Consider the following 24,791-nt stretch of genomic DNA (forward strand, 5'->3'; position numbering starts at 1 on the left):
TGGTAGCTTTTTCTGTTTTTCTGCAGTTTGCTTCGCTGAAGGCCAGCATTTTTCAAGAACAGTTATGAAACAACACGATTTTGGTTCCATTACTCTCACCTTATCCCTTCCTTTATGCGGTAACAAATACCTGACATTTTATGTTTATTCATACTTCAATCTGTTGCTCTTACGTGAAGCAGATAAGGATTGCAAATAAATAGCAATTCAAACGAGACGAAAAAGCGGGAATGTAACAAATGCAGCGATATAACGGTCTACATGCGGTTTCCTTCAACAATAGCGAGAAGTGCATCACGATACTGTCCGGACGTGTCACCCTAAAAACAAGAACCCAACGATCAGAATTTGTCAGCGCGAGCAAAAATAACGGTTGATGGTTGCAGACCTTGATCATCTCATCGAGGGGTTTGTTGTATAGAGCTTGGAATTCCTGTTTAATTAGTTCGAGGTCAACTTCGGAACGGGTGACGAGCACACGAATCAAATCATTGTCGCGAGTTCCGAGACCCTTAATGAAGAGGAAAAAGTTTGAAGGAAATTAGAAAGTAATGAATGAGGGGCCGGTTCTTCACAATGCACCTTCATCGAGTTGTACAACTGCATGGCGAAAAACTTCTGCTTGTCGGAGGCAGCTCGAACTATAGTGAGGTAGCTCCTCTGCAGATCACCACTGAACTCCTTTTCGATTGCTTTTTCGATGCTGGATCCGGAAAGTTCCGCAAAAGCAGCAAATACCTGAGCGAAGACGTTAGTGCTCAATCCATAGGGATGGGAAAGAAGCTTCCGCTTTTAAGATCTGCAGTACTAATTGCTTTCACGGAACATGATTGGGCTGTGTTCCCCAACCCTCTAATTACATTCGAATCCCCTATGCTCAGGTGTAGCGACAGAGCTCGAGAATCTCTGCGAGCCTCTTTCCCGGCTGTCCTCGGCGGAAAAATGATACCTTTCTCAGTTGGTACTGATTTTGAGTTGCGAGGATTTTGAGGAAATGCGAAGCCGCATCTTTTCCCACCAGTTTCGACTTTCCATCGGCGTAGAGACGAACGGCGTCCTAAAAGAAATTAGAAAATATCTACTGTTCAGAATGAGTGTGCGAACCATCGTACATCTTTTGCCTCCTGGTCGTTGGTGTTACGGCTACCGTCCCTGCTACCGGTGATAAGTGCGACAAGCAGATCTTTGAATTCTCCTGATGTTTCGGATGCAACCTGAAATTGAAGCAGGACGTACATGCTGTGATAGCTTTCAACTTAGTCGAGAAATCCCTTATTAATAATGTTCGAAGTATGTAAGAGCGCTTAGAATTCCTTGATAATAAAGAAGGAGAAGATTAAGGACAAAGCAGCGATAGAGTCGAAGAAAAGACATGGGAGAGTTTGAGAAACGAACGGAATGAGTCGGACGCGATGAGCGATTTTTTTATGAGTAACGGAGAGGCAGAAGTGCTCAAACTTCTTGTTTAATAATGATGAAGTGTTAATAATGTAAAGCTAATAATGTTTCCGTAAAAAAGTCCGTTTTGTAGTAGGAAAAAGCCTAAAAAAGTAGTGTTCAAAAATTCTTGTGAATGCGGCAATCATGCTCCATACAGTACTCAAGATCGGGTGTCGTTGCACAAATACCTCCAACTAAGAACGTTCGAGGAGAGATTAAACATCTCAGTGTCTTAAAATCGCCACGAAAATCTCTCTTTTTTGATAATCTTATTTTTATGTTTTTTCTTCAACTATCAGTTGTACTTGTAGCAGCATATTTTTCCCAGACAAGGATACTATAGTAAACAGAAAAGGAATCCATAGTAACCTCTTTCTCAAGCGGTATTTTGTATTCCCTCTCGTAGGCGATTCGGATCGCTGCCATTTGGTCAGTGGTTCGAGAGCAAAGAATCTCGATCAGCACCGCCTCGTCAGTGCCAAGGCCCTGAAAATATGACGAAATGTGAATTTCAAATTTATAGATGCAAACTTTGGCGTAAAGTGCCGCTTATGACAAAGCTTTTGAACGCAGATTATGAAGCCAGTGGTAAAGCAGGATGAAATTAGCTGCATTTGTTGGCATTTGTTATTATTCTCACGAATCATTCCCCTCTTTGTAAAAAAAAAAGAAATTCAAAAGTTTGAATGAATGCTCAAGTCAATTCTGCTTCGCCGATCTCGTCGATCTATGCCTCAAAGTTGTGCATTTACGAAATTTTATGTTTATTTAATGAATTGATATGATTTGATCTGATATTATTTGTATTTGATGAATTCCTTCATCGCGCCAGGGAACAACGTCAGTTATGCGTTAATGTGTTAAACAGTCACCGGTTGATGTTAACGACTTCCAGACTTTTCAATGTCCTCACTTCATGGTTTTAAAAAGTAGGATCAATACAAAAAGTACTATGAACATAGACGTCCTGTAATAGTAGCAGATAAATTGTCGAAATAATGGTGAAATAATGACAAAAATAAGTGTTGGAGTATTGTTCTTCTCTCTCTCTCTCTCTCTCTCTCTCTCTCTCTCTCCCTTGTGAAAAATCACACATGCGTCAAATTTCTTCATCTCCTCTACTTCGAGGCTGTCGGCAGTTACGCGGAGCGAATGTGAAGTGCTCGGGAATCTGGTAACAGTGGAGGTCGTGAACATTGATGCTTATTTCCGAAGACATGGTAGTGTTGGCCATGTTTTCACCGCCACATGCAGTGAGCGTTGTGAAGAGATTCTCGATCCGACCGAGAAATCATCGCTTTTCTCCGGATATAAGTCGAAGTCAGACTTTTGCAGCTGAACTGCAAGCCTGCATACCGTATGAGACGTTTGGAGGATCAAAAAGCTAGGTGAATGCATCCACACATTCCGAGTATTAGGATTACGGTTAATGTCGTCCATAACACAATTTTCTTCATTCATTATTCTTTTCATTTCTGATGCCTATCTTCGCACGACTGAATCCTTTGTCAATGTACTTTTATAAGTACTCAACGACAGAAATCACACCATATATTCCTACGTCCACGTAGCAGGGGAACGTTCTTTTCAATTTCTCTGTTTGACCGAAAATCTCTTCACAACGCTCACTGCATATGGAAGTGAATCAAATTGGCGAAAACATGGCCAAGAATGATGTGTTCGTAAATAAGAATTCATGTTCGCAACCTCCATTGTCACCAAATTTCCTATCACTTTACAATTACTCCACGTAACGGCTGGCAACCTCGAAGTAAAGGAGGTGAAGAAATTGGACGGATGTATGCTGTTTCACAACGGGAGGAAAAATGATACTCTAACAAATATTTTTTTATTACCAATCCATAATTATTTCGTCAATTTACTAGTCAACATTATGAGTCAGCAACGAAAGACGTAGCAACGAAAAAAAAAAACGAACTTCCTGCAGTCATGAGTCCTAAAAAAAGGAAACCTCTCGTGCATTGAGCGGGCTTCAACTGGCTCATATCGACTAAGCCCTTACTCCCCTTCCTGTCCTCCTTTCTTTTCTCTCATCTGATTGCTTGTCGAATCTTTTTAAGCCTACTTAGCACCTGAGTTTGCTTCCTTTTGTTTTTCTACTCTTTTTAGGGCTATTTTCAAAGTTCGTAGTTCTCCTCTTTATTTTATTATTGCATTCTTCTGCCCTGCTCACTTCGGGATATGTCAGGGACCTATAATAAATCAATGGAATAGATGGTGACCTTCATGGCTTGCTTGAGCTGTTTGAGATCGTAGTCCAGTGGTGTGTCCATGAGGGCAAAGATGGTTCTTTCGAGATCTCCACTGAACTTCTTGTCAAGAGCCGAGATAATGTCCTTGCCATACTTAATCTTGTACGGTTCACGCAACTGAAACGATGTCATTTTTAAATTATTTTCCTCCTTCTTTTTTAATAGGTAATTTTGGGATCATTAATAGTTAATATTGGAAAAAGAAACAGCTTGTAACACCATTTCTATGGCAACAATAGCCTTTAAAAAATGGCAGCCACTAATAGAAGCACGTAATAAACGCATTCTGATTAATGATTAACTTGCACAATAGTGTAGTTGTAGTTATTTCCAGACAAAACCATTAAACAGCAGTCACTAAAACAGCATTAGCACCTATGCCTACTTTTCTTCCTGCAAAAATCCTGTCTCGTGGAATGGAATGGAATGGACTAGAATTCATTACTTTCCAATTTTGTCTTCCTTTCTTTATTCTCACATGAATTGGAGGATTTATTAGAAATGAACCTGTTATGAATTCCAACGAATTTCTTAAATATTTGGAGAAAAAACTATTGGCTTCTACTAATATCAAATCTATTAAATTAACGTAGCATTAAATTTCGGACAAAATACCATTATTAAGGAGGAGACCATTAGTATTTGCTAGTTTAGAGAAATATTCTGCACTCTTTTCAATGATCAAATTAGTGGATGCTCCTTTTACCGCCCACTTCAAGAAAAAGTTCTTACCAGTTGACGTTGATGGTTGCTAATTGAGGTGAGAACCTTCACGATTGTGTCCTTGTCGCCTGCGCGCAAAGCACGGTCGATTTTCTCGGCATACAGGGCCGGATGGAAGTCCGGGTTGTCAACGATCGTTGCATACGGGGAGTTCATCTGTGAAGAATTCCGCTGTATTTATCATCAACAATGATGCGAGCAAACAGCTAAACGCAGTATTTGCAAGAAAAAAAGAAAAAAAAAGCGAAATGTACGGATTAAGACAAATGAGTGTTGTTCCGTCCAAACAGAAAAGTCCTTATAATTGTATTATTCAAAAAACAGTGTGGGGACGAATCGGTGTGTAGGTATTTCGAGCATCTGTGGAAAATCTGATAAAAGCCAGCTTGAGCCATCTAGTCAAGTTTTACATCCCATTATCGTGAGATTATTAAATCGATCAGAAACATTGCTAAGATGAAGAAACTATGAAACGAATTTTCTCATCCGACTCAATGGAAAATGAAGACATTGTTCGACAGAGAGCAGATTCCCATGAACCGCGAATATTTTCCAGATAGGCAATATTACTAGCAAAACTGTGTTTTGATACAATCACCACGTATGTGTGCACATATGTATGTACATACATACCTATGAATACGAATATGAATAAATCAAAACACATGTTCACCTTTAGTACGTAGAACATCGAAATATTACAAAAAAAGGACGTAATAGGCTGATATCAAGTGGGACTACACAAACCAGGAATTTTACTTTCACTTTAAGGACCCAGTATTAACGTTTACGGAACACTCCTAGCTTCTATAGAAATAGAAAACATCGAAACATGAGGAGATCCTGTCAAAAAATGTAATGGTAAGAAGAAAGAAAATAAACAATATCGGTAATTCAAAATGTACAGTTAAGTTAGGATTTTAAATTCTAAACTGACTTTATAAATTAACTAATTCTAATTAACCACTTTAGTGATCCGTTCGACTTCTGCCAGAGAGTACCTCACCATATTCAATACACTGAAAGAAAGTGCTGTGCTCGCCAAATTGATATGAGGAAAGACAAAAATAGAAGATAACCATTTTTAAAGCAAAGGTCCAGGTAAATTCTAAGTGTTGGAGACTTCAGAGTACCAGACAGAATAGGAAACCTGCATCGTTAGCAGAATCAGTATCACAGCAGAACGCATTCGGAATACTGCGAGTAGGTTCAAGGTTACTTAATGAATAGAATGCTTTTATGCCATGTTACTCTTTCGCTGCAAATCCAAAAATCGGTGGATCAAACGCAACAGCCCGATCGGGTTGCCCGAGCAACTCGCTAGATCGTACGATTGATGAGATGAAAATGATTCATTCATGACTGGACATCGATTGATTCCATCCCTAGTGCACCTCATACGTTCTGATTTTGTAGAGGTGTTTTACAGAAGTAGAGAGTTGTTTCATCGGGTCCACCTCATTTCTGTATTTTAAGATGATGTTTCTTATTTTCGCTGTCATTCTACTTGAAGTCTAGGTTCACAGTACTACTGGTAAAGACCATCCGCTAAAAAAAGCTATAGCAATTTTAGTGAACAAAATAAATATGCACCCGATTAAAAAGTTTTTAGATGTCCAAGCGAAACTCGAAAAAGAATGGGAGAGATTGCATCTCAAATCCAACGTCTTTGAATACTGGAGGAACAACTCAGGAATCTCCGAAGGATTCTGATGACTCTCTTTGAGGCGTCAAAATGGAGGCGTTAGATGTTCGCAAGGCAATCGACATCCATGCATGGGTGAGGAAAGTGCAAGCCGTGCAGAGGCGACGAAGGTGTTCGCCTGCACTGCTACAAGTGCTAGAAGGGTCGAGGGCTCGGATGACTCAGCCGCGAATCGATGTGATGCCAAAAAGTGCACGCGGGAATTCCAATCATCGCATCGAAGAACACATTCAAACGACAATTAATCGTCGGGGAAGTTAAAGCGGTCCCCGGATGAAGGCTAATCCCGTACCTTCACTGGTCGAGGCCGATGGGACGATGCCGTGGAAGTGCCTATGCAGCAACTTTATGCGAAAGACACTACAGTGCCTCTCAAACTATAAACTTGACGCATGCCTGCTTTGTTCAAGCGAGAAAAAAAACGATTAGTCAGCGAAACGAAAACACACACGGGCAAAAGAATTGTGAGCAGACGTCAGAGAAGACAGAGAAAACAATTTTTATCCTTATGGTTCTCAGGATCCTTTAAGAGTACTTTCTTCTCCGTCGTTTCATTAACTCTCACTCAATTCAGCGGAATAAAAAACATGTATAATTATCATTATCTAACAGTACGGGTACTGTTTGAAGGAAAGTAGCACTAGGCCGGGGTAGAGTGCTTAGAACTCTTCGTGTGATTTATAAGAGGAAGGACATCTCGCTGCAGATGGAAGAACAATGCGAAAAATCGGCATCGGAACGGACATTAACTGTGTAAAGAAAGCTTTGCACATCAACTTCGTTTGCGTTTCATTTTTCCGTCTCTGTAGTCATTGGAAAATGGTCATCGGATGAGTAAGAGAAAGCAAAGTTATTTCGCGAAGGAAAGTGCTATAAGACTTTTTTAGCCTCAACACACTTTTCATTTGAACTTAAAAACCTCAAAAAGATTCTTGAAAATCAGTCAAGCTACTAGTTAACAGAACTAGGTATTCCTATCCAGTAAATAGTTTCTTGTAAAAAGTTAGCCACAAATCTGCTGAATTAGTTTTTCTCCTACAGAACGCAGGTTTGCAATTTTTGCATAACTCAATCATCACGCCATTCAAATTTCTATGCGGTTTTATTTACTTTTACTTCAACAGCAAACTAGTTCAGGGATTACGCCTTAGTCTCAGTACGATTCTAGCCACATTTGTTTCTAAGAAGAAAGAAAAATATTGGAGCAACGAGAATAACATGTCATCTAGTGGCGGTTCACAAAGCAATGTTTCATTTTCAGATTTATATTTCCATAATATAGATGTCACTGTAGCCAACAGTTGGAACTGAGAGTACATAAACCAAAATTTTTGAACGATAGACTCGCTGACATTGTGGCGCCGTCACTTTGAGTCCATTACAGCGCTCGCCTGGAGGAACTGCTGCTTCAGCTGAGATGTGGGAGTTTAGTTGCTTACCCTTGAAAGTAGCTGGAATTCAAGGCGAGGGCCAAAATATGGAAATAATATTGCTGAGAAAGATGTGAAAGCTTAGCAGCAGTTCCCCTTCCCTCTTACTATGGCAATTTACCAAGCAGAAATAAATGAGATAAATGTGCTCGGAAAATAAATAGCAGCGTTCTTTTTGGCTTTCCCAGAAGCACAGCTGCAGTTCCGCCTAAAAAAGATAGAATGTCTAATTTTGATGAGAAGTGCATAAGAAAGCAGTGCTGCCCGCATACAATGCGGGAGGCAAGAGAGAGCGAGGAATCTTCGTTAAACAAAAACGTTGCGTGAAGGTCAACATGAGAATGTATGTGTACAACGGCTCAATTCAGTCTGCTTCGCGAAACGTGGAAACATTTGTACAAGAATCTCCCGCGGAATGCCCATACTCTTTTGAAAAGCGGTTATTTAAGTCTGACGCTCTTCTACTGGCTACTATAATACACAAGTAGTGTATATTATAGTAGCACAAACCCTAGAGTATGCAGTATTCGAACATAACCAATAATGGTCATTTTTTTAAAATTATATCCATTTAGCGCGATTTTATTCTGTTAATCCTATGGATTTTTAGAGTATCCCTCATTTCGTAAACCTTTGCCGCTCACGAGGTGTCTGATCCCTGGATTTGCTGACGTTTCGCGTTTCCGCTGCGATACCTGCAAACCACCTCTCGAGTCCGATCTACTACTGAAGGAAACACAACATCGAGATCTGCACTGAATTCTTGATTTAATCCTTTGATAAGAACGACCATCTATAATAATGGCCTGGAATACATCACTTCCACGCACATCACCATTTATTGAGTTACAAACCGTCAATGAACGCGTTACTTGCGACAATCTTACGGTATTTATTTGCTCGCAGAGTATTGTTTGTTCACGTGTAGTCTCCACATACTCCTTAGCGATATGACTGGTGCTGGTTGCCCACAATGAGTAAAACGAACATTATGAGACCTGTGCGGAGACAAAACCCTGGATAAAGAGTGAATTTTTTACGCTGCTGAACTCGAAATAGTCTTAGATTCCAGAAAGAAACATCGAATTTTTCTCGTAGAAATCTTTGAAATCCAAATTCAAAGTATCCAGGAAGATTTATGGACCTAAACTTAAAAGTAAATTTATTCATTAAAATGGCACCGAAAACGAAATCTGAAATGAAACCCAGGGAAAAGGAAGAGACGGTGGTATCGAAGCGTGTGAACCAGAAACCAAACGTATCCAGTAAATAGTCACAAGAAGAGAAGATCCAAAGGTTTTTATACCGTATCTATGTACTTCGCATTATTTTTGCATACAAGAATTATAACTACAAGTGCATTCATCTAAACACACACCTTAGGACAATAGTATTTCAAAAAAAAAATTTCCGGTCAAAACATCAGAGAAGTTATTCTCTCAACAAAACACTCATATTCTGTTATCTTAGCAGATTTTACAAACGGAAGACACAACAACGGAGATTCCAGTCAGTGATTGCGATAACGAGACGCTTCTCAAGGAAAAGAAGACCTAGCTAGGCGATATCGCAACAAAACATTCGATAAAGGAGTAGTGGTGGAACGCTGTCACCGCATTTGACCTGGACCTTGTCGATCAACTGCATTCCGTTTTAAGTTAGAGAAAACAAGAAAAGGAATAAGCTACGCGTATGCCTCTGGAATGCCCCGTACGCAGAGATGTTCATGGAAAGAAGAACAAATTAATAAAATGATGAAAAGTGCTGACCACAGTAGAGGAATCTTGAAAAATTGAGCGGAAGAGATCATTGACTGGAATTAATATTTACTTTTCCCAGCCGAGTCGCTTAGCCTGCGGTTGCCAGAATGTGTGTCCTTGATCTCTGCTACAACTCAATTTCATAACTCGACTTCTTCCCGATATTTTACGACGCTGCATTCCTTCACAGTGACTAAGCCGCCGGATGAGTGTACGAATACTAAGGACTATAGAGGGGGGAGGTAACCGATGGCCGCGCTCAGGATGTGGGTAATTCGCCAGTAATGGCAGAACATTGGGAATCCGGACTGATTACATCTTAGATATATCAAGTAATAAACGAAATATACGTGCAATAAACAAATATAATAGTAAATATAATAATATTTATATAAGTAAAATGAAAATATATATAAAGTTAGAAATAAATATAATGAATAAGGTAATGATATATGTAATAATATGTTTGAATATTATGTAGTATTTTGTCCCTACAAATAAAGTCACATGATACATCATTTTATTTGCAAAGATGATTGTAAATATCCAAAATTGTCATCTACATCATTCCTATATTAAAAGCGTTCTTTTTTTCTTACAATGACGGCACCCCAGTAAGACTGATTCTGCCAAAATGACAGGCAGTTACTCTAAGAGTCCTATCGTTGCCTAAACCCATTCGAAAGCAGCAGAAGAGCAGCCATCTGGGTGACTGGGAGAAAAATCCACTTCTTTCTCTCAGATTTTTTTCGAAGAGAACTTAGCACTAAGACCCCATATGAACATCACTAGCTCTGTTTACCCTTAAATTGTAAAATTCGTGCACAACTATCACTTCCTTCAGCACTCGCTTCCTCCTGCCCGTTCTACTAAAGACTCATTCCTTTATTGGTTTCCTTTTGTTGTGACAAATCGAAAGAAATTCATCACAGATACCATTCACGTAGATGAATCATTCTGAATCTATAGCGCTTATTCACCAATGCTCGTCAAATAATGGCGATCAAAATAAGCCAGTTAGCTCTAGAGCTGACATTTGGCATTCATTTGAACAGATATTGCGGTAATTAACCGCAATAATTGGTTTTTCACTGAAAACCTCTATTATTGATAGAGAAAGTACAAAATTGAGCCGGATAATCCTGCTCTTTTTACGAACAATAGAACGGAACAAATTGCAGGAAGCAGTGGAAGTCTGATCTAGTATTTTTTCCAGAAAGTATAGTAGATAGAACACAAGATTCCATATACGATATCTGACTAGAAATCTCAGTGAAATAGAAAGATGGAAGGGCGGTGGAGTACGAGGAGGTGACGAGCGCACAATGATGAGCGAGGGCGGAAAGTGTCCTTGACAGATGAGTGGCACCGTCATAGATATTGTTTTTTTCGTATTCACTATGAGTCACGACTAACACAAAACCGAGCGCAAGTGGGTAAGAGTGAAGGCGAACAAGGTGGGATGACTAAGTTGTAGTGTTTATTCTTAGGTTGACACAGTTGGTTTTCGTTTTCGGTAAGGAGTAAACACATCCAGGAAAGGAACCGTTATTTATTGTTTTATTAGAGATGATTCTGTTGGAGAAAAACTTGTCACGCATTAGAAGTATTCGAATTTCATGAGCTTTCGCGTTATCGAACAAATCGAATGGACCAACAACTCAGTCTGACCAATTATCAATCAATGCTCGATATAAAGTCGTTATAACTATAATGGGTATCGTAACACGAACGCGTTCTTGCCACTTGTAGCGGCTGGCTGGGTTTGACTGTCTGACATTACATGTGTAGATCGAATGTTTTGTCGTCGGTAGTGATCCAACACAGCAATATCTATTCGTTCGTACATTTAACAGAGTTATGCTATGAGCGCCTCCATGTTCGGTGGAACGGTACGGAAGACCAATTACAATTAGAACGATTCCACATTACTTTGAGTAACTTTCTAGACATTGAAGGGACCGTATCTTGAAATTGGCATAGTGTTGAAACCTGATAAAAAAAAACGTAGAGTTTGGAGTACAAATTACAAACTTGAACATGGCAACACTCAATTTCCCCTAATTTTCGAAAGAAACGCTTTGGGAAAAGGCATTCCATTACGATGCAAGTTGGAACGTGCCACCCATGCGCACCCTCGATCCACGAGCGTGAGGACGAGGAACAATGAGGTTTCCTCACCGAGCTATTCAAGCGAAACCAATGAATACGCTGCTGAGGGGAACGAAATGAGTACAAGAGGCACGTTCTAAAGTACCTCGCAGGTACAAATGCCTTCCCCATGTCGTTTTATTCTATTATTGGTGAAGGAGGGATGATGAGTGGCGTCATGATCATATCGTAGCCGACAGCCTGATCTCTATCAGATTTTCGCTGCAACTTAATTTTATGATATCCCTTTCCATATTTAATCCTGGGTGTTGTAGCTACTGACAGGAAAAGCGTAACGTAGTTTGACTTCCGAGTTCCCAAGGCAGAATATTGCGTCCTATTCTGACATTTTCGACTCACTGGAAATGGCACTCAGGGGTTAGACGTCTTTCATCCTGTCCACTTTATGAGTTGTTCCAACTATTAGTTTGTTATTGTAGTAGCCAAAATATCGCAGGATGTGGACATTTTACAACCAATTTTGTTAGTTCAGAAAACTTCAAGCTGATATTGCTGCAATCCCTCTCTTATGAGCTTCCAAAAGCAGAGTATTTGTCGCTGTTCACCTCTTCGTGCCTGCATTCTGTTTTCCTCTTTGATTAGAGTGGGACTACTATTTATACACGTCCACCTATGGAAACGTTTTTAAATTTTCTGGGCTTCCATCAAAAATAGTAACACGAAATTCTATAGCAGTTTAAAATTTGTAGGCAAACTTGAGAACGGATGAGATCGCTGGCACATATCTTAGGAAAAAAGAGAATGAGTTTAAAGTATTCTCAGTTCGCTAATTTTAATTTTCTATGTTCATGCACTCAAACCTACATGTATTCTCCACTGCAACATTGACAAATGGAATTTGGAGGAGTCACTGATGGTGGTCGCCCTCGCCGCTGGATCCTACCAATTACGGAAAGCGTGGCTGCCATTTTATATAGTAGGGTCAAAACAACATGAAGCAATTGCGTACGCGGCTACTCTCGGGGCCGTGCAGTGGAACGTAGCGGTTAGGAGCGTTATGGAACTCTTGCTGGCACCACCCATCACCGTTTGCGATGGTTCCACCTCTGTTGCAACTGCTGCCTCCACCGCGCCGTTTCGAGTGCGCACACAAATGCACCGTGCTTCATGTAGTTTTGACCCGACTATATATTGGTTGACACCGCAGTACTGTATAAAAAAGATTAAATCACATAATTATCATCAAAAAAAACAATATTAAAATTGATAAGGTATTTTTTATGTAAAAGAATTGTACTTAAATTAAACCACATTACCTTAAATTTAAATAATTTAAAACAGCAAATATTTAATACATGCGTTTATACAGTTTATATAATAATTAGTTTATTTAAACAACAGCTTGTCATTTTCTCGTAAATGAGGTTAGGTATTTAGGCTTATTAGGGTCATGGGTGTTTGGACTAATAAAAAACTAATAAAACAATTCAAGTAGATATTAATTAAAAAATTATGACGGTACAGGGACGCGCGGCAATTAACGACGTCTTAGCCTCCGGATCGCGGCGGCACTGGCCTCTACCGTTTGCCCAATGCACCGTGCTTCATGTAGTTTTGACCCGACTATATATTGGTTGACACCGCAGTACTGTATCTGTAACGTTGTGGACGTTTTTAATCTGAACGCTTAGTCTGAAATTGTTGCTTCCACTGTATCGTTAACTTGGATTCGGATAACAAACATGCTGAGCAGTGGATTTCTTTTTTGGTTTGGGAAAACAAGGAAGAGGATGCATATGTTATGTTCGTCTTACGTCTGTCCTGTACTAATCTTAAGATTAAATTTTGACCTAAACCCTAAACTCAACTCCTAAACCGTGCTACAAATCAGAAGTAACAAGGATGTCTCTGCTCATCCACAACGCAAAGTAAGTCGGCGTAAAACGTGCCGTATCGAGTTGACACGACGTATCCTTAGGGGAGCCGTGCGTTGAACCTTCCCTCTCTTTACAGTGTATGAAGAGCTACGCGGACTTCTTTTCATCTTGCTTTTTCCATAGTTTTTTACTACTTTTCCGTATAGCAATGAGATTACATAATCTTCAGCGCAGAAGAGTCCTTTTAGCCCAGTTTTCCTTCTATTGAGCACTATGCTCTTAGTTTGAAAGGGTTCAGTTTCTCTTTTTTGTACAATTGCACACGACTACCTTTCATAAGCATAATAGTGAGAAAATCCTTTCCTTCCGCTAGTTCAATAGTTTCTAGGAACAAAGTAAACAATAAAAATTGTGGGAAGTCACTTTGCCAATACTATATAATCCCGCTCAAGCACCATTATACGAAAAAGTAGAAGAGCAAATTAAAAGCAAGAAGGGGAGCTTCCCGCGTGCTGTAGACAGCTCCACTATACGCCTTCACCTACGCTGCGTCGCGTCATCCCGTTGCAACCCGTTTTACGCCGACTATAACCGCCTTTGGTTCGGAATGGAGATAGAGGGTCACTAGTTGCGTAACGGTAAAAACCACACTCTTACCAGCAGCACGGTTTCTTTTTAAAGCGAGGAGAGAGGTCTAATACGAGTTACAAAGTCCGCTATATTTGCTAGATTTTTTTTTCCAATACCATACAGTGCTCGTGACGATGAACTAGACAGTCAACCCGCCACCATAACCACATGCAGCAGTCTGGTAATTGTGTAGTGTGTGCCCCGCCCACACATGAAATTTCACAGCAAATTTCAATAAAAGCCTGTATAATAATGATATAAAATTGCTCGTCTATGAAGGATGTCTTTAACTGCTCCCTGACGTATTTCGTTGCTTAATAGTCCAAAGGTACTCTTCAGAACTTCTTCTGGGGAATAAAAGAATTCTAGAATATTTTCATTTTGTCCCAGATTGAGAAGTCTAATGGCTTGAAGTCGCATGAGTTCAAAGACCAGTTCTATTTCAGAGAATCTATGAAAGGCCCTCAGAGATTGAGAGTTGATTTCATTGGATGGGAAGAAAACACTGCGCAAGTAGGTGTCTCCAAGGAAGTGAGTTCTGAGATGTCACAGACACAGAATTTTCTCTAGATTTGGGTTGTACCACAAAAAAGTCAACATTATTCCTTTTTCAATAAAAGTTAGCTAAACCTCTCTTCTCAAAGTTGCTCTTCCCCTTGCCATCAGATTTCGGAAACATGGTTCTGAAATGGAAGCGGGGTTCTTCGTTATTTTTGTCAATTATTTCTCTAAGTGACGAGACTGAATGGTTGCTACTATGAAAACGTTTCTCTGTGTACATGGGATATCTGGGAGGTGGACGTTGCAGAAGTTCCTCCAGTGAAGTTGCTTTCCACTGCTGTCACAAAGGTCACCCTAATACTGGGAGCTTTGGCGTTATTTTTTGTTCTTCTATTGGTTCATTTTGAAGCTGTTGCAGTTCGTAGTAGTGCTTCAGAATCTAGCATCAGTGAACACGAGATTTTGCAAAGTTTAAGGTTTAGAAAGAATCAGACAGGACAGTTGAAGGCACTTTCTAGCAAAAAAGAGGAGTCACGGAAAGAAGGAAAGGGTGGATGGAAGTCGATAATGGCACTTTATCTTATTGACAAAAGCCGAGAAAGGAGCTCCATGAAGACGGGAAAATTTTACAGTTTGTTTTTACAGTTTACAAGGAACATTTCACAATTCATACGCATTCGCGATAGAACGAAGTGGTACAAAGAACACAGTGAATTTGTGATAAAAATTATCTGTGTTAACTTTTCTACAAACTCACGCGTGATGGAATCTATTTTACGTGCCTCATACTAGGTAAGAAGTTACTTCTTGGCGGAAACCGAGAGTTCTAGATCTAGAAAGTTTATAATGATGATATACTTGATACAGAAACACTTGTAGAAGCCTCTTGCGTTCGCTGTGATATTTACAAATTAGGTCCTAAAGCCTATCTACTACTGGAAAAAAGAAGGAACAGGAATGAGTTGAGTTTCCCTCTTGCCACCCTCAAACCTTTCCGGAAGAAGTATGGAGAAAAAAAAACCGACAAAGAAAGAAGTTCGACTGATCTCTAGACAATCCAAATAATGAGGAAGTGAATACATTACAACACTACTGATAAACGGTCATTGTCAAAGAGTTTAAAATAAGTTGAAATAAAAGCTGCGCTAAATTGTACGCGCCACCATTCGTACAGATCCACTAATTTATTTCTGCTGAGGCTTTTCTTTCATTGAGAAGTAGCTGCATCAAATATGAATTTACGAAACTACGGGTTAACCCACACAAATTCGCTTTGTGGACACCTCCCAAGAGAATTTTTGTGGATAAATAAAGAGAAAATACCGTAGGTGCAGCGCCATTTCTTACTCGCCTCTACATGATCAACACAAATCAAACCCGAATTTTTTTAATAACCCTTGTACTCCCAACATCTGGTATACTTTATTAATACACAACAAACAACACTTCCACGATTAGAAAAAAAGGAACAAAAGGGAAATACCAGAACGAGCTCTTTTGCATTTTCAGCGGGGCGTAGCCCATCGACCCTGAAAACACGCAAAAATTACAATCAGCATCTACTGCAGGTTGCCTAACCATATATATCCACAGTTAGGAGTCACAGTTCAGAGGAAGAGATTCAGCATATGAAAATCTACGCTCAAACTAACCGCTAGTTACAGTTCCTGATCATGGGAACAACGCCTGACTTAATAAACGCCGTTTCTCAGTTAGACGAAACTAACTTCATAACTCGAAATCCACTGTAGTAATGCAGAAATACAGATATCTCGATTGCAATGGATCCAGACGCGGAATGTAAGAGGTATCAGAAGATGAACGACATGCACTTGTGGGAGTTAAAAACCAGACTAACCTCGCGGGAACTAACCTTGACAAACAAAGAGATGAGAGTGAAATACCGAAATCGAATGAAATTGTTGTGAAGGAGTCAGCGTCGCTAGAAAAACCGAAACATATTAGTAATTAAAAAGGTTCCAAAGACGTGAAAAGCTGGTCATTAGTGAACCTTAAATTAACCAATCGTGCTTTCGTTACCTCGAATCGTCAGAGTGAATTCTCGCAATGTTAGCTCTAAATCTAAAAACTAGCATAATGACCCTCAATAAGAGTAGTGGGACAATTGCAAAATATCTATTCTGTAAAGTGTTTGTTTAAAAGTTATATTAAATTGGAAAGGCTCTATTAATGTGAAATCAAACTCATTTAAAAAATGACCCTTCAAAAAATTAGAGCAGTAACGTCTTCTTAGGAAGGAGTAAAACATTAAGTTCACTCAATGGCATCTATGCAACTCAATTATGGGAAGAACTTCAAAAAAGTGTTAGTCTCATACAAAATACGCAGAAAGGAGACCCTGCAGAGTACTCATTCATATACGTCGCACGAAATTAAACACAAATGAATGATTGACGAAAGCATTTCTGTTAGGTTCGCGTTAAAAAATGCGTTCCATGTACTAACCACAACGCATATTATATTGGCATAACGAACTATCTTATACAGAAGTTATACAAACAAAATACACACTCAAAATATCACTGAAAACAGTTAATTAATTCCTAATGAATCAATTTGTAGATCCATTGCAGAATTTGTAGGATGTTAACTAAAAGGTGACGGACCTCACATGCTTGAAATTAGCGAGAGCATAAATCAGTTGGCTCATTGGAAAATGCCGTAATTTCGGCAAACGGCGCTAACCGTAACCAATGCATGAATCAGCATAGTTGGATAATGACATGCAAACGTGAGAAACAATGAGTGCTTGGTGCACGAATGCACTGAACTAGAATTCAGACTCATGCTTTAGAGAAAAAAAAACACATCTAAGAGTACGAACACATTTTAAAATAGAACTAGAAAGCGTTCTGCTGCAAAAGATAGTATTACGATTGGCGACTGTGGTGTTCTATACGAAGTGTGTTTTTGTGTTTCTTAACAAGAACCGTATATAAGTACTTGTGCATCATAAGGTGCATAAGCATTAATGTGAAACAAGATTTTTGAAATCTTCTCAGGTCGACGAATCACATACCACAGAACGCCTATCGCGCAAATGAAAGGTGTAACAAACCTTGCGGTCACGTGACCGGCTTCTGTCTCGGCGGTCACGATCACTTCTTCTTTCATCACGACGGTCACGTCCATCACGATCGCGGCTTCTTGAACGACGAGAGCTTAAAACATGGATTACGATAAATTCTGAAATAAACTTTACCATACATTTGTTCGTAACTTCAAAAGCAGCAGTCTCAAGAAGTTTAACTAGGATAACAAAGTCATCATCGTTAATGCTTGTCTCAGGAAAGAAAAGGTGATCAATAAATGAAACTATATTAATATGAAGTCGACAAATAAAAGTACTATTAAACCTTCTATACTTCATCTTCTCCTACAAACTTGTTACTAGGTACAGATACTGGTACGTATTGGTACTAGGTAGGTTTCGATTATGTCAACAACAATTTACGGCGACATGGAATTGATTCATGTAGACACGGAACTATTAGGGATGTTGTACTCGGCTATTCTGGTGACTATCCTTTCGCATTGCAATGATGGACATAATGGTGTGTATCCTTGTGCTGTTTTTCGCTATAGCATGCACATACAGCTTTAACCGTTGTGGCACAAGCAAGAATATTTGACGACAAAATTAATGAAGCAGCAGAAAAAATTTCGGTGCAAACAACGCACAGACAAAAATAAGGCGGAATTTTGCCCCTTGCGAGAGAGAGAGAGGCAGGAATATGACAACTGAAGCAGGGCTGCACACGCATGACAGTAAAGCTATACATCGGGTATTCCTGGGAATGCCGAAAGAAGAACCGATAGAGAAGTCAGCTCTAGATTTCAAATTCTGTAAAGAAGCGTTTTTGAATCCTTGATTGGCACTGAATGACTGAAGAGTAAGAGAAAAAATCAAAGCACGGTGTCCGTTATCAAAAACTGTGCCTTACTGCTGCACCAATTGGATACTCCATTTTCTTAGGTTTTGGAGAAGAATATTTACAACTTTGTTAAAATGAATCTCTTTTGGAGACGAGTTCACTAAGATTGTTTCCAGGAAAAGTTTTTGAAAAGAAGAAAGCATGAAGGTGAATGCAGTTCTCTTGTAAGACCAGTGGAGTGAAGATCAGCGACTTTGCTGCTGGAGTTGTATCAATCCTTCTGGACAAATATCAAAGAATAACACCTCTACATTTGCTGGGCACTCATGAACACTTGCAAGAATCTTCCACAAAGTCTTCTTCCACATCATTTCTATACTTTTTAGTTTGCAATTTTTGTTCAAAGCAAATGTTAGATCTACACAATACTGTGAAATGAAAATGTGAAAACTCATAGTGTAGTTCCTTCTCTGCAACTACGCAGCAAAGATCATGAGAGATAAACTAAAGTTTTGCAGCCCGAGAAGTGTATTTCCACAGAAAAGTGAATAGAGAAACTCAGAAAGAATCACCTCCTTCTGTCTCTACTACGGTCTCTTCTTCCCTCTCGCTCCTTGCGATCTCTGTCTTTCTCCCGATCTTTGTCACGATCTTCTCGTTTTCTATCGTCCTTGTCCCTTCCGCGTTCCTTCTCCAACTGAACTCTTTTTTCTTCCTTAGCTTTCATCATGAGGTCGATTTGCTCCTTGATTCTTGTGTAAGCAATATGCAACTTTCCACTGAGATGATCATCTATGCGACTCTGCGCGTCATTCGTCAGCATGAAGCATCCGCACACCTACAATCAAAATATCTTGTAAATGGGTGTAGGTTTGGGTTGGTATCACCGATAACCGAAAGGTTGTTTGTAGCATGCATCTAGTGTAGCGTTAACACTAACGACGGACATATTCAACTTGTTGAACGCGATGTGCTCTATATATGCAGTTAGGAGGATTTATTATGCGACATAACGAAACTTTTAAGGCTGAGGAAAAAAATCTGTTCGGGAAATAGGATTACAAATGAATTCGAAGAACATTTATACATCCAGTGGGAAACGTAAGGCTACTTTAGTGACAGTTATCATGTCGTGAATAGCGCTGGTTCGAATCCACAGTGCTGAGCCACTTTTCACCGGAGTACTCTGATAGATGACAGTTTTTCTGTTAAGCAGCTCCACTCAAACATAATCTAATACGTTCTCATTCGTTGAAAAGTGCCCTCAACTAGATAAATACAAAGGCTCTTTAGCCGTGCTATGTTTCGAAAGACAGCTACATTTGTGTAGAGGAAGGCAAACCATGTATCTTGCGGGTGCTCAAAATGACTTGATTGGGCGCACAATGATTATCCAACCCAGAATTTCTAATAGTTCCTCAACATTCACAAAATTGCAATGTAAAGTAGTAATAGGTTTAATTTTATTTGAGATTCTGATCAAAAAGAAGCTCGCGTATTCAAAAAGCTATTTGAAATCGCTGAAACTTATTACATCATTTAGCATTCCATCATTTAACACCACCTAACTCTCAACGTTGTACAGAGCATGTTATGATGTCAAATAGCTAAACAATTATTTGCAGGGGTATTTTTGTGAATTGAGTGAGAATGAAAAATCCCAAACCAAACTGATGAAACATATCAAATGATTTTTTTTTTATTAAACGCAACTCACTTGACAAACTTGCATCTGCTTGTTTCCCGCAGTTAACTGATCCTCCATTGTAATTGCTCTCTGCCTTTCAAGTTCTAGCTCCTCTTCCTGCTTTTTCAAGTCTTCTCGTTCCTTCTGAAAATAAAAAGAAGCACACACTTGGGTCCGAAAGGAAACAGTTACGACTCTTTGCTGACCCTTAAGAAAATTCAGTTGTGCTGTGCGCTAATAGACGGTGAAAGTTTTTTTTTTCTTTTTCCGATCATGAATAAAGGCTCGGTAAGTGAGAACAATTCGGACGAACCGAATAATTTCCAGTGACACCATGACATGGTCTGATTTACATCGCCTTCCATAATAGTGTTTTGAAACCAAAAAAAATCTGTAATCTCCATGCAGACAGGATTTCAGCACTGTAGATGAGCAAAAGTTAGGGTATTGGGGAAGTACCGACATCACGTGAAGTTCGAAAATCTCCGCATTGGCCTCAATTACTCTCCGTTACATATGGTTTCCTTCTAAAATAATGAATTTCTATCCATTCGGGGAAGATGCTGCAACTTTGATACAGCTAGTCGGTATTGTGAGATATTAGAGAGCTTCCTCTGGGTCTAAGGAATTCCTATTTCAACGGAGCTCCTCGTTGGCAAGAAATTTTGATAGGGATTTTCTCGCTGTGCGCGTACCCCAAGGGTATGATGAAATTCCAAGTTTATAAACGTATGACTCAAACTTTCGAAGCCATTCTCCTCAGGACGAGCAACACAATAGTGGAGCACCTCAGAGAACGTGTTAGAAAAAGGGAGAGATCTCGAAAAAAGTGTATTTTCGCTACTTCTTAAAAATTGAGCTTTTCAAAAACGGAAATATTTCTGCGCAGTTTACACTATGGGAAATCATCCTACCATACAGTGTACGTACTGCTAAACAAGACTCACTGTGAGCTCATCTGCCTTCTGAACTGCTGTTTGAGCTGCAGCAACATTTCCTTGTTGGCCTTCGATCTAGAAAAAAAAAAACGCAAAATCCAAAACAAAAGTGGATTTTGTGGTATAAAAATAATCATGTGACGAATTACCTCAGCTTCTTCCATTAACCCTTCGATTCTTCTCCCAATCATTTCTCGTTTTTCAATCAACTCCGCCTTTTTCTTATCATACACTTCACAAGAAACATGGGTGTCTGCTGAAATATAATTGGCTAAAGTGTAGGTAAGCAGAATTCAACATTAATGTATAAGAAGAAGGAATAAATTATTAGAAAACGATGAAAATTCTTCAAAACCTCGTGTATGGACTAGTCGGGCCTCATTCTTTTCGATCTTTCTGCGAACTTCGTTGTGCATGCGATTCAACTGCAAGTATAAATGGTCCGCTAATTATAAGTATGACGATGTTCTCACATAGGATAATCAGGACCAACTCTTGTTTTAGTTACTATATTTTGCTTCAGATATGCAAAGAACTTGGAACAACTTGTCCCGCTCAAATTCAGGAATAGCCTCCATTGCTTCAGCTGTATCTGAATTGAGTGACCCCTCTCTTGTGACTGGGAGTAGGTCCATTTGTGTGCAATGTGTATGCTTGCATACAGATAGTATCCTGCATATTATACCGGCAAAACGCCTGTAATCAAGTGACGAAGAGGTGCAAATGAGGATACAAGTTAGTTCCAACCTTGTCAACCCGTAGAGAAAAAGGCGAGCCACAGATATTGAAAATTTGATGATTATTGAGACATGCGACAACTAAACAGCTACTAAAACTGATGTCCTCATTAAAAACGTGAGTGTGACGATGAACATCGATTCCTTCGGACAACTGGCAATGCAAATTCGATGTCTACAGCTACGAAAATGTTGATCAGCGCCGATTTCGACAATGTTCCTCATTCAGACTCCAACATCAAGCACCGAAGGAGACATAATCAAATCGGAGTTTTCCACATAGATCTCCAAAAGTTCTACAGAGAACATCGCATGTTCTAAATGTAACTGTCAGTAACATCAACGGCAAGATTCGCCCCAGGAAAAGATCCAAAAAAATTCACATCCAGACTACGGTCTAAAGTGGAAAAAAACCCGGGAGAGATGCTATCTGCGCTTATCGTAATCATTTCATCACTTCTCATTATCACAATTAAGACCATCCTTAGAAGCTCACGACTCTAAAAACCTACCTCTCTATGCTGAACGTAAGAGTTAGAAGCTCATTTCGCTGTTGCCTCAGAGTTCCACACAGGATCGGATCATCGCCCCTTTTGCTCCCGGAAAAAAGAAAACCGCAACGTTCACAAGATGAAGCCACTGGCCTACAATTAACTGAGAATGTTTCGCCTATGTTAATCAAAATTCTTTTTCAGGTAGGAAAAACATCAATGGAGAAGACAGTCGTTTGATCGAAAATATTCACAATCTGTGGAGATCTGAGAGGTTAAATTGGACAAAAGACGCTCATTTTTGAAAATAATCGAGCTGATACTTACTTACACGCCCAGCCGCACGGTGCGCAAGCTACTACAAACCACCTGAAGCTACGTAAGCATTGAATGATGACCTTCAGAAGAGACGAGCAGCAGTACTTATTCGTTTATTTACTCACATGCACCAACGGTGCACCAAAAAGAAAAAAAAAAGAAAAGACATTCGTCTAAGTCAGAACATTTGAGAAAAAATCGGCGACATTATTTTCAGTCATCACAGTATTTGCATTATTTTCAGTCATCACAGTATTAGTAAAGAGAGCGAAAAGAGGTGCCCGTCAGGACTTCACCAATCCTGATAGGATGACCGCATTTCGGAAGTGAAAAAACTAAATACCAAAAACATCGGAACAACAGCAGTGAGAAGTAGGGTGGAGAAGGTCACTCATGATTCCTATTCCTATCTCGTCCACATTTATTTGCCTTCTTACCATTTGACATGGGCGTAATGGCATAGGTTTTCCCTTCCGAAGTCCGATATCCCTTTATGTCGGTGACGAATCGTGCGTAAATATGAAAAACCAACTGCAAGACATCATCAACATCCTGGTCAGGCTTTCAAACTCTGCTCACCAAAGTGTAATCTTCCTAAACAAATAGAAGACCAAACATGACCACGCTGTTGTACAAGAAGGGGATCCGCACAAAATCAGAAACCAACACTTCCAAAGTAGGAAGGGAATGCGGCCAGCAACATTGAGGGAACCCTTGAAAAAGTCCTGTTACAAGTATCATTACTTATTTCTTATTTCACGGAAGTAAGAGAGGGGATTCAGAATTCTGCTATACGACAACGATCGAAGATCAGGAACTCCGCCATACATGCTGGAGAAAGTAGAATTAGGTGGGTAGGAACGCGATGTGTTTCGACCAAAACATTTGGGCAGATTACAAGCGACTTTTTTATTAAGAGACTGAGAAGGTACAAAAGGAAGATCTCCTACGTGATAATCACATCTTTTTGCAAAATCCTTTTTTTCGGGAAGAAGAAGGGACAAAAATGATGTTCCTCATGGAGAAGCTATCGAAGTACCATCTATGTACTAGTAGTAGTCCACCACCGATAAGCGCTCGCTCGAGGACCACAAGAAGGTGATTCTTTTCTTCATGTCATGATGATTTACTCTAAGAATGAGCTTCCATTCGGGATTTTTATGATTTACGTTGAGCTTGCACTTGCAACAACGCGATGTGATTAGTAAAAAAAACAGGCACAATACAATATAGATGACTTTAGGAAAAAAATTTAAAAAACTATCTAGAAAACAAACCCTTTCCAAATACTTTTCTTCATATCCAAGACGTCCGAACCGATGGCTTTCCTGATATCGTTTCTTGAGTGCTTCATCATGTATGGGCTAAATTTTATGTGGAGTGGTGTTTGAAAAGAGAAAGTGTGGGAAAAGACTTACATATGGACAGAACCCTAGGTCGTTCTTAGTGTTCCGGAACGCTTCAGCTAAGCAAAAGCCGACAAGAAAATCTCGACATACGTCTGGGTGATCGAAGTCAATTGCACCACCCTAAAATGCAAGATGAGTACAAGTACGTTCTTTACTTTATATTCGCTTCTGTGGACAGCAGTTGGGGACGATCGAAAGAAACTGCTCAAGTATTTGCTTGCAAATTCCAATCATCAGCAACTAATCAAAGAAAAAAAATTACCTCTCCTGGCAAAGAATTGCGTTGGGGACCCATCAGTTCGTTGAGCATCTGTGCCATATAGTCCGTCATCTTTGAGGTTTATAAGGGACCGAAGAAATTGATGTGCAATCTCGAAACAAATCAAAACTAAGGAGAAACTTTTTATAACCAAAAAAAAATGCGGCAGAAAAGCATAAGACCAGACTGAGAACGAGCGGCAAAGTGCATGAAAGCTCAATAAACAACCGTCAATTGCAAAATCACGTAATGTCGACGAGCAAGCAGCAAATCGTAAAGGATAACCACAACCTATACTCTACTGATATCCTGTTCTCAAAAAAGTGAAATATAGAACCGATCTAACTTCTGATCTAACAATAAATTGAGGGATGAGCTTGATTATGAAGGGTCCAGTGTTCAGAATCGACTAGCACCAATAATTCTCTTTCAATTCCCAGGAAATCAAGAGAACATAAAGCTAGAAAACATGACTTTTTTAGCGAGTTGCAAACAAGTCGTTGAGGAGCAAGGGATTTTGAAGTCAAACTAAAGTCGCTGGACTTTAGAAACCTAATTGCCTGCTGCTTCCCTCTTATGAAAACTTGTAAGAATTTGCAGCGAGA

General features: G+C 39.6%; 1 protein-coding gene across 3 annotated transcripts; it reads right to left on the minus strand.

Annotated features, from left to right (window-relative positions):
• Nucleotides 1–257: 257 nt before the first annotated feature.
• Nucleotides 258–24,258, minus strand: RB195_010920 (uncharacterized protein; the record flags this gene model as incomplete). Of its 3 annotated transcripts, XM_064192122.1 has the most annotated exons (22): nt 258–320; nt 389–511; nt 583–738; nt 950–1,057; nt 1,113–1,214; nt 1,810–1,926; nt 3,684–3,830; nt 4,446–4,592; nt 8,278–8,364; nt 8,459–8,531; nt 15,873–15,980; nt 16,325–16,393; nt 16,492–16,592; nt 17,531–17,633; nt 18,920–19,185; nt 20,065–20,178; nt 20,982–21,047; nt 21,122–21,228; nt 21,328–21,397; nt 23,796–23,882; nt 23,937–24,047; nt 24,190–24,258. In XM_064192122.1, the coding sequence occupies 22 exons, from the start codon at nt 24,256–24,258 to the stop codon at nt 258–260; spliced, it is 2,394 nt and encodes a 797-aa protein (XP_064049705.1). The 3 variants fall into 3 exon arrangements, with proteins under 3 accessions (XP_064049705.1, XP_013300831.1, XP_064049706.1); XM_064192123.1 differs by lacking the exons at nt 258–320; nt 389–511; nt 583–738; ... (6 more) ...; nt 8,459–8,531; nt 16,492–16,592 and adding an exon at nt 11,621–11,704 and having other exon boundaries at nt 15,935–15,980; nt 18,920–19,062; nt 19,121–19,185; XM_013445377.2 differs by lacking the exons at nt 8,278–8,364; nt 8,459–8,531; nt 15,873–15,980; ... (9 more) ...; nt 23,937–24,047; nt 24,190–24,258.
• Nucleotides 24,259–24,791: the final 533 nt, after the last annotated feature.

Source organism: Necator americanus, chromosome III (assembly GCF_031761385.1).
Source record: "Necator americanus strain Aroian chromosome III, whole genome shotgun sequence".
Taxonomy (NCBI): Eukaryota; Metazoa; Nematoda; class Chromadorea; order Rhabditida; family Ancylostomatidae; genus Necator; species Necator americanus.